The 14428-nt window shown below is 44.0% G+C and overlaps 1 protein-coding gene across 1 annotated transcript in view; it reads right to left on the reverse strand.

Moving 5' to 3' along the window:
- Positions 1 to 2760: 2760 nt before the first annotated feature.
- LOC306918835 (uncharacterized protein) overlaps positions 2761 to 14428 on the reverse strand; it is an 11995-nt gene continuing 327 nt past the window's right edge. Inside the window, exons 2-5 of the mRNA XM_079531690.1 lie at positions 10324 to 10516; positions 9613 to 9747; positions 5285 to 5328; positions 2761 to 4057 (exon numbers count right to left, since the gene is read on the reverse strand). Coding sequence (XP_079387816.1) covers positions 3829 to 4057; positions 5285 to 5328; positions 9613 to 9747; positions 10324 to 10516 — 601 coding nt within the window. The 3' untranslated portion in view covers positions 2761 to 3828. The remainder of the gene's footprint in view (positions 4058 to 5284; positions 5329 to 9612; positions 9748 to 10323; positions 10517 to 14428) is intronic.

Genomic DNA, 14428 nt, shown 5'->3' on the forward strand with positions numbered 1-14428 from the left:
CTCTGAAAGGGAAGGATGGACACTGGCCCGGGGTCATCCAGGAGGAAGTCACTAATGTTGCTCTGAAAGGGATGGACACTGGCCCGGGATCATCCAGGAGGAAGCTGCTAATGTTGCTCTGAAAGGGAAGTCCATTTCAGAAGATCATCCAGGAGGAAGCTGCTAATGTTGCTCTGAAAGGGAAGTCCATTTCAGAAGATCATCCAGGAGGAAGCTGCTAATGTTGCTCTGAAAGGGAAGTCCATTTCAGAAGATGGATGGATGGAACTTTTGCTTTATTGTGACTTTTTCTTGTATGATGTAAAACACAAATAAAAATATAACAACATCACTGTCAAGAAGACTCCTTGTAACTCCATATTTCAACTTCCTATGTTTTTGATTTGTTTGGAAATGAATCATACAATCGTGAGGCATTGTGACCTTGTAGATCGGATATTTTCACTATTTTTAAATCCTGACACGTCATACAATAGATCAAACGTTTAGCTCGAAAACCAAAAGTCAACACGTCTCACACAGCACGCTGTGAGCTTCTATAGATCTATAGATTACAACACGTCTCACAGCACGCTGTGAGCTTCTATAGATCTATAGATTACAACACGTCTCTCACAGCACGCTGTGAGCTTCTATAGATCTATAGATTACAACACGTCTCTCACAGCACGCTGTGAGCTTCTATAGATCTATAGATTACAACACGTCTCTCACAGCACGCTGTGAGCTTCTATAGATCTATAGATTACAACACGTCTCACACAGCACGCTGTGAGCTTCTATAGATCTATAGATTACAACACGTCTCTCACAGCACGCTGTGAGCTTCTATAGATCTATAGATTACAACACGTCTCTCACAGCACGCTGTGAGCTTCTATAGATCTATAGATTACAACACGTCTCACACAGCACGCTGTGAGCTTCTATAGATCTATAGATTACAACACGTCTCTCACAGCACGCTGTGAGATTCTAGATCTGCTATTTAGTTGGGTATTTATTCTCCCTAATTTATGGAATTTATTTAATAATTGTCTCCACCAGGCCGAAGGCATGGGGAGAGAGTATGTTTTGCACTCCGTCCGTCCGTCCGTGTGTCCGTCCTTCCGTCTGTGAACAGCTAATCTCCGGCACCGTTAACCCGGTCGATGGCACATTTTGCACACACACTCCCTGGATGCCAACGATGAACCTCTGCCCCAAAATTTCCAGAACGGCCTGTTATAGCGCCACCAGGAGGCGGCTTTGTGCAAAACAAGTTTTTGGACAGTACACCTACAGATTTTGTCCAAACATCACGCAAATTGGTACACAGTCTCTCTAGAGCCATTCAACGAAACGGGTCTTTCAGATTTCTCAGACTCCATCCTGATTGGCTAAGATTGGCTTCCAAAGTTCGCAGGAGTGCTCAGTTTCAAACAAAATGCTGCAAATCATGAACACATCGTGTGATTTCCGTGAAATTGTGCACGCACATTCCCACTAGGCCGAGGAAGAAATGCCACATGAACATTTTCAACTCAGCCTCATGGTGGCGCTATAACTGGCCGAAAAGTGTTTTTACCTCTAACTGCACGGATCTGTGGATAACTTTGTATGCCAACTCCCTACAGGCCAAGGAAAAACCTTTGCCTGGAATTTTTCACATCTGGTCTTTATAGCGCCAACAGGAGGCCGACATATGTAAAACACATTTTCTAATATTACTCCTTCAGATTTTATCCAAATTTCACGCAAATCGGTACACATGCTCTTCATAGTCATGTGATCAAGACGGGTTTGTTTGATTTCTCATAATCCACCCTCATTGGCTACGATTGGCTTCTAAACTTTTCAGGAGTAGCCTGCTTTGTACAAATCGCCACAACTACTCAACGCCGTGTCCGATTGTGGTGAAACTGTTCATGCATATTCCCACTAGGCTTTGGAAGAAATGCCACTTGACAGTTTTCAAATCAGCCTCATGGTGGCGCTACAACAGGCCAAGCCACACACACACACACACACACACACACACACACACACACACACACACACACACACACACACACACACACACACACTTATATTGCTCCTAAACATTTTGCCAAACATCACACACACTCCTATCCTCCTAGTGGAGACCTGTGCCCAGAAGGGCACTTTTTCTAGTTCATTCATGAAATTCTGTTGAAAACCTGTTTGAATTAGTAATTCATTCATCAAGATTTTCATCTTTTGAAATAATTAAGAACAAATAATTGATATTTATTGACCCACAAATGGGCCGCGACCCAAACAGTAAGTACTGATGTCACACGCTGGTCACATGATGGAAGTCCCATGTCCACATTGAAGCCACGTCCTTCCCAAAGATCTCAAGATCCATAATAATATTATCCCAGTTTCCACTTAAAGGAGCATTCAGTGATTTGGGTGATTTGGAAAAATACCCGGTCCACCCGGTAACAGGATGTGCACATGCACACGCTCTACAGTGGGGGAAGTACAACAGACCAACAGCATGTGCACCAAGGCCCGCCCCTCTCATCCTGATTGGATGAAGGCTTTGCCACCCAAAGCCCAAACCGAAACTAGGGTTTTTTGACCCCAGGGGCTCACTGGGGACAGGGAGGAACTCCTTATATGGTCAGCACACTTTATAGTAGGGAGGATTATCCAAAAAAAAAGAAAAAATAAGTGATATTTGAATTAAGTGAAATCACTGAATATACCTTTAAGACTCTAAAATAAATAAAAATACTCAAAATATTCACATTTCATTTTAAGAAAGGCGTTTATTTTACACAAGAACTGGGCACAATGTTTTACCTTAAAAGGTAGGATAAGTGATATTTGTTCAAATAAGCGTCATATATCTTTATATTCTGATAGTAGTACTCATTGCTACGGCAACAAGAGTCTCCATGTCTCTCCAGTTCTTTCTTAAACAGAAAATGCATTTCCACGATGGCCGGGATACTAATTTTATCCAATCAGGAGAGATAACCAATACAGGATTAACAAGTGAAGTGATGACAAAGAAATGAGCAGACATTACAACTGGAACACTATTAAAAATTAATCCTGATTGATGGATGATTTGCCACCTACCTGAAAATGATTTGTCTTTTTATAAAAGCTGGGGAGTCAGGCAAAACACTTATTTAACCAAAAATATCATATACCCCTAAAGGCTCATACATAGTCTGGATTTATATCACATACCCCTAAAGGCTCATACATAGTCTGGATTTTCGGTGGTGAGGTGACCACCAAACTACAACATGACGTCACGAGCCGCGGTGAAGAGCAAACCACCGCCACTGCCCCAGCCCTTCTCTGTTTTTACTCACCACCGCTCAACGTTATTTCAGCTCCGGTGGTCAGCTCACCACCGGAGCGGTGGTCAGCTCACCACCGGAGCGGTGGTCAGCTCACCACCGGAGCGGTGGTCACCTCACCACCGGAGCGGTGGTCACCTCACCACCGGAGCGGTGGTCACCTCACCACCGGAGAGGTGGTCACCTCACCATCGGAGCGGTGGTCACCTCACCACCGGAGCGGTGGTCAGCTCACCACCGGAGCGGTGGTCACCTCACCACCCACCTCACCACCGATAAACCAGACTATGAATAGGCCTTCACTCATCAGGCCTATACAGGCACATCATCATAAATGTCAGAAAACATTAAAACAAATCAAAAAAAGGCAGCTAGACAACAAGGTCTTGAAGCCATGGATCTCATAGCCTATAGACAATACATTATATATTTCAAAGAACTGAAACAAAATGTTTTAAGAAAATACAAAACCCTGCATTTTCTTCCCCATCCGAAACGATCCTTAACATGTAAATTTGTTACGAATGATCTCTCCCCCCTCCACCTCCACCTGCTCGTAAAGCCACTTGCGGTCGCAGCGGCACTCCACGCCACACTTGCGCGAGCCGCAGTCGGGGCAGGGGTAGAAGCAGCCCATACAGTCCACGTCCAGGCAGTCACACAGGTCCTTACCGCTGGTGATCAGCCGGCCCTTTGTGTCGTACACTTTGCTCTTGTTTGCGAGGGACTGTCTGCGTGTGGGGAAAGGGACAATAGTGTATTTAGCTTAACCCATTTTGACCTGAGAACAGATTCTAAAAATGTCTTCTACATCCTGACAGTTTTCTGAAAAACATCCTGTCAGTCGTTCTTCGATTTTTCAAAAATAGCAGACCTACAAGCTCGTAGCGCGCCACTCGGTGGCGCGCTATGAGCTTGTAGATCTGCTATTTTCAATAGCTAAAGCATAACATAATGCTAACACCAAAAGGGGGTTCCCGCCCAAAATGGGTTAAACTAGGATTACAAATTGAAGTTGCCGATTAATTGTCACACAAATATTTGCGATTAACGATCTAATTGTGTTTTGTGCGTTGAACGGTGGAACGTTACAGTTTGTATTTCTTGTTTGCGTTCTAAGGCTTCGTAATCACACATTGCACAGGGCAGATATGACAAATAACTTAAAAATGCAAAGGAATGACTGACACAATCATTTATTTATTTTTATTTTTTCCCCTTCCAAAACATTTACAAAATAGCGGAAATAGAGCTTTGATCTTCAAGCTTACAAATATATCACCCATTCTGGGCGGGAACCCCTTTTGGTGTTTTAACTAAGCATTATGTTATACTTTAGCTATTGAAAAATAGCAGATCTACAAGCTCGTAGCGCACCTGCTATTTTTGAAAAATCGTGAAAATGTGGCACAAATCTTTGAATATATATTCTTAACACTCCCATCGCCCAGGACGAAGTTCTTTGTCCTTTCTATTAGTAACGCCCGACGCTCAGAACGAAGTATTGTCCTAAAGACGAAGTTTATTGATACGAGAACGGATCGCCTGGCTGTATAGCCCAGGCGCGCCTGCTGGGCTCTCCTCGGTGACGCGCAAGACTGAGACGTCATCAAAAAACTCCCTCCTCTGTTTAGCTGATGAAAACGAAAATCTTAAAACGTTCATAAATCGCGATCTAAATCATCCTGTCTTTTTCTGAAAAAAGATCCTGTGTTATACGGCGCTCCGCGGTCCAGTCGCTAGTCTCGATAGATTTATTCTTGTCTCCCGTTGTTGTCGATCGACTCTAAAGTGCTGTGGCTATTGTTAGCTGCTACACAACATCATGAACTTCCGGCCGGTCCGTCCGGAAAAGGCGTCTGTGTTTATAAATCGACTGGGCGCATGAATGTAATGGATTAAATAGTTCCGGGCAATTAAAGTGTTAATCATAATCCCATCCCAACCCAGAGACTCACCTGTCATTGGGGATCTTCGCTCCCCGTCCTCCACCTCGTCCCCCCTGAGGCAAAAACATTGAAACACGTTGTGGTGAGGTGTAGTCCTAAACCAACACGTTGTGGTGAGGTGTAGTCCTAAACCAACACGTTGTGGTGAGGTGTAGTCCTAAACCAACACGTTGTGGTGAGGTGTAGTCCTAAACCAACACGTTGTGGTGAGGTGTAGTCCTAAACCAACACGTTGTGGTGAGGTGTAGTCCTAAACCAACACGTTGTGGTGAGGTGTAGTCCTAAACCAACACGTTGTGGTGAGGTGTAGTCCTAAACCAACACGTTGTGGTGAGGTGTGGTCCTAAACCAACACGTTGTGGTGAGGTGTAGTCCTAAACCAACACGTTGTGGTGAGGTGTGGTCCTAAACCAACACGTTGTGGTGAGGTGTGGTCCTAAACCAACACGTTGTGGTGAGGTGTGGTCCTAAACCAACACGTTGTGGTGAGGTGTAGTCCTAAACCAACACGTTGTGGTGAGGTGTAGTCCTAAACCAACACGTTGTGGTGAGGTGTAGTCCTAAACCAACACGTTGTGGTGAGGTGTAGTCCTAAACCAACACGTTGTGGTGAGGTGTAGTCCTAAACCAACACGTTGTGGTGAGGTGTAGTCCTAAACCAACACGTTGTGGTGAGGTGTGGTCCTAAACCAACACGTTGTGGTGAGGTGTAGTCCTAAACCAACACGTTGTGGTGAGGTGTAGTCCTAAACCAACACGTTGTGGTGAGGTGTGGTCCTAAACCAACACGTTGTGGTGAGGTGTAGTCCTAAACCAACACGTTGGTTGTGGTGAGGTGTAGTCCTAAACCAACACGTTGTGGTGAGGTGTAGTCCTAAACCAACACGTTGTGGTGAGGTGTGGTCCTAAACCAACACGTTGTGGTGAGGTGTGGTCCTAAACCAACACGTTGTGGTGAGGTGTAGTCCTAAACCAACACGTTGTGGTGAGGTGTGGTCCTAAACCAACACGTTGTGGTGAGGTGTAGTCCTAAACCAACACGTTGTGGTGAGGTGTAGTCCTAAACCAACACGTTGTGGTGAGGTGTAGTCCTAAACCAACACGTTGTGGTGAGGTGAAGCATATAGCCTAAGCCTATACGTGCACATGTGGCACAGGGAATAATGATGGTATACTGTACTGAAAACCCTAGGCTACAGCACTGAACACCCCCACTACATATTGTTTTATGTTAATGTGCATTTTCAGATATTTAATTACTTAAATTAAAACCCCAAAGGTAAACTTGACCTTTGGCTCGATACTTGGTCTGCTCTTTTTCCCCCTGTACACCAAACCCCATGTTGAACTTAATGTAAGTCGCTCTGGATTAAGAGCGTCTGCTAAATGCCTAAATTGTAAATTGTAAATTGTTGAAGACCCCTGCATTACATTTCCCCATGTACACCAAACCCCCTGTTGAAGACCCCTGTATTACAACTCCCCATGTACACCAAACCCCCTGTTGAAGACCCCTGCATTACAACTCCCCATGTACACCAAACCCCCTGTTGAAGACCCCTGTATTACAACTCCCCATGTACACCAAACCCCTTGTTGAAGACCCCTGTATTACAACTCCCTATGTACACCAAACCCCCTGTTGAAGACCCCTGTATTACAACTCCCCCTGTACACCAAACCCCCTGTTGAAGACCCCTGTATTACAACTCCCCATGTACACCAAACCCCTTGTTGAAGACCCCTGTATTACAACTCCCCATGTACACCAAACCCCTTGTTGAAGACCCCTGTATTACAACTCCCCCTGTACACCAAACCCCCTGTTGAAGACCCCTGTATTACAACTCCTCATGTACACCAAACCCCCTGTTGAAGACCCCTGTATTACAACTCCCCATGTACACCAAACCCCTTGTTGAAGACCCCTGTATTACAACTCCCCATGTACACCAAACCCCTTGTTGAAGACCCCTGTATTACAACTCCCCCTGTACACCAAACCCCCTGTTGAAGACCCCTGTATTACAACTCCCCATGTACACCAAACCCCCTGTTGAAGACCCCTGTATTACAACTCCCCATGTACACCAAACCCCCTGTTGAAGACCCCTGTATTACAACTCCTCATGTACACCAAACCCCTTGTTGAAGACCCCTGTATTACAACTCCTCATGTACACCAAACCCCCTGTTGAAGACCCCTGTATTACAACTCCCCATGTACACCAAACCCCCTGTTGAAGACCCCTGTATTACAACTCCCTATGTACACCAAACCCCCTGTTGAAGACCCCTGTATTACAACTCCCTATGTACACCAAACCCCCTGTTGAAGACCCCTGTATTACAACTCCCCATGTACACCAAACCCCCTGTTGAAGACCCCTGTATTACAACTCCTCATGTACACCAAACCCCCTGTTGAAGACCCCTGTATTACAACTCCCCATGTACACCAAACCCCCTGTTGAAGACCCCTGTATTACAACTCCCCCTGTACACCAAACCCCCTGTTGAAGACCCCTGCATTACAACTCCCCATGTACACCAAACCCCCTGTTGAAGACCCCTGCATTCTAACTCCCCATGTACACCAAACCCCCTGTTGAAGACCCCTGCATTACAACTCCTCATGTACACCAAACCCCCTGTTGAAGACCCCTGTATTACAACTCCCCATGTACACCAAACCCCCTGTTGAAGACCCCTGTATTACAACTCCTCATGTACACCAAACCCCCTGTTGAAGACCCCTGTATTACAACTCCCCATGTACACCAAACCCCCTGTTGAAGACCCCTGTATTACAACTCCCTATGTACACCAAACCCCCTGTTGAAGACCCCTGTATTACAACTCCCCATGTACACCAAACCCCCTGTTGAAGACCCCTGTATTACAACTCCCTATGTACACCAAACCCCCTGTTGAAGACCCCTGTATTACAACTCCCCCTGTACACCAAACCCCCTGTTGAAGACCCCTGTATTACAACTCCTCATGTACACCAAACCCCCTGTTGAAGACCCCTGTATTACAACTCCCCCTGTACACCAAACCCCCTGTTGAAGACCCCTGTATTACAACTCCCCATGTACACCAAACCCCTTGTTGAAGACCCCTGTATTACAACTCCCCATGTACACCAAACCCCCTGTTGAAGACCCCTGTATTACAACTAGGGTTGGGATTCGGAACCGGGTCCATTTCAGACCCAGTTCTGACATTGCGGATCCGGAGCCGGTTCCATCTTTTTTTTATTAACGGTTCCCCAAACGGATCTCATCAGTCGTCATTTAGCTCTGCTGTGTCTGTTCTGTGCATTCAGCGACCGCCGCGGAGCGAGTGGGACAGTATGTCGCACAGATCTCCAAAGTGTGGTTAACAGAGAGGGAAATGACTGAGGCTGAGCACGCAAAGTGCAATAAATGCGATGCTATAGTTCCCTGCAAAGGTTGTTGCAACTTGTACCACCTCCACATTGAGGACCACCTTCATATTAAATTAATCTGAACATTAAAATTTGTCACCACAACAATATCATTATTGCAATGTGTACTGTAGCCTATATTTAATATACAGTACAAATTGCAATATACAGTACAAATTGCAACAATGATATTGTTGTGGTGGCTAGCTGGTGGTACTGGTGAAGTTTAAATAATAGTGCCACCTCATGATTGTAAAGTGCATTTTCAATAATTTAATTAATGAATTTGTGTTTATTATGTACTTGGTTAGGTTAGTTATAATATAAGCATAATCTATGTCAGAAAAAAGGGGAAAATAATAATATTAGGATCCGTTAAGGGAACAGTTAGGATCCGGAACCGTTAAAATCCTAACGAATCCCAACCCTAATTACAACTCCCCATTCACACACAGATGGTGGAGGTCATGCAATGTACCAATGTGCTCATCGGGAGCAGTTAGTGGTTCAGTGCCTTGCTCAAAGACGTGAGCGGGAGCTGGGGATCGAACCGGAAACCTTTCCGTTATAAAATGACTGCTCTAAGCCACTCTTAAAACAGTACTTGTATTGTTATAATAATCGTCCTGTTAGAACGGCTTGTCCAATTCAAAGTTGTTGAACTTAAGCTAGTAGTCTTTTTTTATTTTTAGCTTAATTAAAAGTGCATATAAAGTGAATTTATTACTTACAAAATATATATATATATATACGTTTTTCTTAGTGAAAAGTAATCAAATACCAAGTGAAAAACAGAGTTTCAGCTACAGAGGTGGGCGTGGATTGACCAATGTCCAACGGTGTGGGATACTGGGCAATCATGAATCAATCAATCACGTTGTTGTTGTTATTATCAATAACTCACCCTCACCCCCCCTCGTTTCTCCCTGCGTTGTCCCGCAGCCTCGCGCGCCTTGTCTTTGTCCGCTTGTGTCCCGAACTTGCTGGGAGGGTTGGCGTCCTTGGGTGCAACGCCTCGCTTCCGGAGTTCAATGTGAGTCTGTCAAAGAGGTAACATGACAGCATGACGAGTTGACGACACACACAAGCATAGCCAATAAATAAACAGAACTCACTGAAGTGTGTGAGCTTGGGACCTGCCCATAGATCCGAAGTCCCGTTAGGGTTAGAGATAGGGATAGTAATTTCGGAACAATGAACCTTCTGACTAATGACACGGCACTGTGAGTTTATGTGTGCACTGGTTCTTGACCCATTAACCCATTCTGGGCGGGAACCCCTTTTGGTGTTTTAAGCAAAATATGTTATGCTTTAGCTATTGAAAAATAGCAGATCTACAAGCTCATAGCGCGGCACCGAGTGCCACGCTATGAAATCTTTGAATATATATTGTTACAGAGCGAGTTTTTAACTCAAATCTTTGCTACTGGGAGGGTCCCTGGAACAACATATTTTCAGATGAGGGGGGGTCGGCAACATTCCTGATCGATTGATTGATTGATGACTTTATCAACAGTTAAATACAAGGTCTGCTAAGCGGATTCAAAACCCAAGAAAGCTTAATGGTCAGTTTCCTTTGGTGACCTTCATATTCAATTCATCGGCGGCAACAAACCTTTGATGAATCGTTCCAGGAGAATATAGTGGGCACCGCATCCTCCTTCAGAAACTGCTTTCCGTTGTAGTCCCGGAAGCAGTCGGAGCGGAAATGCTCGGAGCACAGGCACGTGTTGGTGGTCGGGACCAGGTCCTTCATGCCCAGACTATTCACCCATTGGGTGGAAAGTTGAGGTTTGCTGAGGGGGAACCTGGGTGGAAGAGAAGAGAGACCAGTGTCAAAGACACGGTGGAAAGGCTTTTTGGGGCATTATATTTTGAAGATTCAGTCTGAAACGGCAGGCTGTGTGTAGTACTGACCAGGGCCAGTGTGATTATAAGCTTCAGGCAGTACTGACCAGGGCCAGTGTGATTATAAGCTTCAGGCAGTACTGACCAGGGCCAGTGTGATTATAAGCTTCAGGCAGTACTGACCAGGGCCAGTGTGATTATAAGCTTCAGGCAGTACTGACCAGGGCCAGTGTGATTATAAGCTTCAGGCAGTACTGACCAGGGCCAGTGTGATTATAAGCTTCAGGCAGTACTGACCAGGGCCAGTGTGATTATAAGCTTCAGGCAGTACTGACCAGGGCCAGTGTGATTATAAGCTTCAGGCAGTACTGACCAGGGCCAGTGTGATTATAAGCTTCAGGCAGTACTGACCAGGGCCAGTGTGATTATAAGCTTCAGGCAGTACTGACCAGGGCCAGTGTGATTATAAGCTTCAGGCAGTACTGACCAGGGCCAGTGTGATTATAAGCTTCAGGCAGTACTGACCAGGGCCAGTGTGATTATAAGCTTCAGGCAGTACCGACCAGGGCCAGTGTGATTATAAGCTTCAGGCAGTACCGACCAGGGCCAGTGTGATTATAAGCTTCAGGCAGTACCGACCAGGGCCAGTGTGATTATAAGCTTCAGGCAGTACCGACCAGGGCCAGTGTGATTATAAGCTTCAGGCAGTACTGACCAGGGCCAGTGTGATTATAAGCTTCAGGCAGTACTGACCAGGGCCAGTGTGATTATAAGCTTCAGGCAGTACTGACCAGGGCCAGTGTGATTATAAGCTTCAGGCAGTACTGACCAGGGCCAGTGTGATTATAAGCTTCAGGCAGTACTGATCAGGGCCAGTGTGATTATAAGCTTCAGGCAGTACTGACCAGGGCCAGTGTGATTATAAGCTTCAGGCAGTACTGACCAGGGCCAGTGTGGTTATAAGCTTCAGGCAGTACTGACCAGGGCCAGTGTGGTTATAAGCTTCAGGCAGTACTGACCAGGGCCCGTGTGATTATAAGCTTCAGGCAGTACTGACCAGGGCCAGTGTGATTTTAAGCTTCAGGCAGTACTGACCAGGGCCAGTGTGATTATAAGCTTCAGGCAGTACTTACTGACCAGGGTTAACTTTTTATTCAACGTCCTGCATAATATGTGCCAGTCTATATCATAGAGTTAGACAACATAGTTAGATATCATCTATATGCTATATTATAGAGTCTATATCATCTATATGCTATATTATAGTCTCTATCATCTATATGCTATATTATAGAGTCTATATCATCTATATGCTATATCTATATATATATATATATATATATATATATATATATATATATATATAATATCTATATTATAGTCTATATCATCTATATTATAGTCTATATCATCTATATGCTATATTATAGAGTCTATATCATCTATATGCTATATCTATATATATCTATATATCTATATATATATATATATATATAATATCTATATTATAATCTATATCATCTATATTATAGAGTCTATATCATCTATATGCTATATTATAGTCTATATCATCTATATGCTATATCTATATAATATCTATATTATAGTCTATATCATCTATATATATATATATATATATATATATATATATATATATATATATATATATATATTATATCTATATTAAAGTCTATATCATCTATATGCTATATTATAGAGTCTATATCATCTATATGCTATATATATATATATAATATCTATATTATAGTCTATATCATCTATATTATAGAGTCTATATCATCTATATGCTATATCTATATCTATATATATATAATATCTATATTATAGAGTCTATATCATCTATATGCTATATCTATATCTATATATATATAATATCTATATTATAGTCTATAATATCTATATTATAGAGTCAGACAACGTGTAAACCAGCAAAGAAAGGAGAAGGTTGCACTGTTGTCATAACTTAGTGGATTTTCATGAAACCAGAGACAGTCATATAGCCTAATAGCAACACTAGATTACTGAACGTATGTGTTGTTATGAACATATTGAACCAATGGAAAGTATCAAAAAGCGCTTCTGAAAGAACCTCTGAACTCCATTTGATCCTCAAACTGTCAGTAGAAACACTTACAGTAACTCCACTGCTCTGTGGGGGCGGGGCACTGACCATTTACAATTACAATTTAGGCATTTATCAGACGCTCTTAATACAGAGCGATTTACATTAAGCAATAACAAAAAAAGCATGGAATACATCACATATATAAAAAGTAGTTATAATGAAACATGCGTAAGCTAAGAACGTAACAGTGGTATCTATATTCGAAACTGGCCCCCATAAAACCTGAATCCCCCCCACTGGCCCCCGTAAAACCTGAATCCCCCCCCACTGGCCCCCTTAAAACCTGAATCCCCCCCCACTGGCCCCCATAAAACCTGAATCCCCCCCACTGGCCCCCGTAAAACCTGAATCCCCCCCACTGGCCCCCGTAAAACCTGAATCCCCCCCCACTGGCCCCCGTAAAACCTGAATCCCCCCCACTGGCCCCCGTAAAACCTGAATCCCCCCCACTGGCCCCCGTAAAAGTGGGGGGGAATCAGGTTTTACGGGGGCCAGTGGGGGGGATTCAGGTTTCTGAATCCCCCCCCACTGGCCCCCGTAAAACCTGAATCCCCCCCCTGGCCCCCGTAAAACCTGAACCCCCCCACTGGCCCCCGTAAAACCTGAGTCCCCCCCACTGGCCCCCGTAAAACCTGAATCCCCCCCACTGGCCCCCGTAAAACCTGAATCCCCCCCACTGGCCCCCGTAAAACCTGAACCCCCCCCACTGGCCCCTGTAAAACCTGAACCCCCCCACTGGCCCCTGTAAAACCTGAATCCCCCCCACTGGCCCCCGTAAAACCTGAACCCCCCTTTTTACCTCCTCTATGATGATTTATGTTCATGTCTCTAAATGTTATGATGAATTGAACAAGGTGGACCCTCTTGTAAACAAGTGTAATGCTTTATGGTGTCGTCCACTCACAGTTGATTGATTGATTGAAAATGTTATTAACAGTTTGCAGAATTACAGTACATTTCAAGCACAAACTCAATACAAAGGCTGTTAACTGTGAGTGGACGACCCAATTAAGCATTACACTTAGGGTTAGGGTTACAACAGGGTCCACCATGTTCAATTCATCAAAACATTTAGAGATGTACAAATAGACACTTCTATATAGACAAAGAACAGTACAGGAATTCATCATAATGGAGTGAGGGGAAAAAGGGGGGGGGGGGCGGTGGGGGGGGGATTCAGATTTTACGGGGGCCAGTTTCGAATTGCAGCCATCCGTAGGTGCCCTTTGAGAGCGGTTTTGAAGGAGTCAAGGGATTTGCATGTCTTAATGACTGTTGGTAGGGCGTTCCACATTTTGGTGGCATAGGAGCGAAAATAATTTAGTCCCTTGTTTGTGCCGAATCTGGGTTGAACATGATTCGTTAACAGTCTTTGTATTGAGTTTGTGCTTGAAATGTACTGTAATTCTCCAAACTGTAATTACATACTTCAAATCAGTCAGATCGGTTAAAATAGATGTTTGATTCATTAAAATAAGTCCCAGGTAAAGCTTTAATTTAAGCCTTTTTACCTCCTTTATGATTAATTCCTGTTCTGTTCTTTGACTATATAGAAGTCAAGTTCTTGAGCTTAGCCCAGATACCCTGGGTAAATATAGATTTCATTTCATTTCAAGTGTCTATTTGTACGTCTCTAAATGTTTTGATGAATTGAACAAGGTGGACCCTCTTGTAAACAAGTGTAATGCTGTATGGTGTCGTCCACTCACAGTTAACAGTCTTTGTA

This window comes from Electrona antarctica (genome assembly GCF_951216825.1).
Source record: "Electrona antarctica genome assembly, contig: scaffold_980, whole genome shotgun sequence".
NCBI lineage: Eukaryota > Metazoa > Chordata > Actinopteri > Myctophiformes > Myctophidae > Electrona > Electrona antarctica.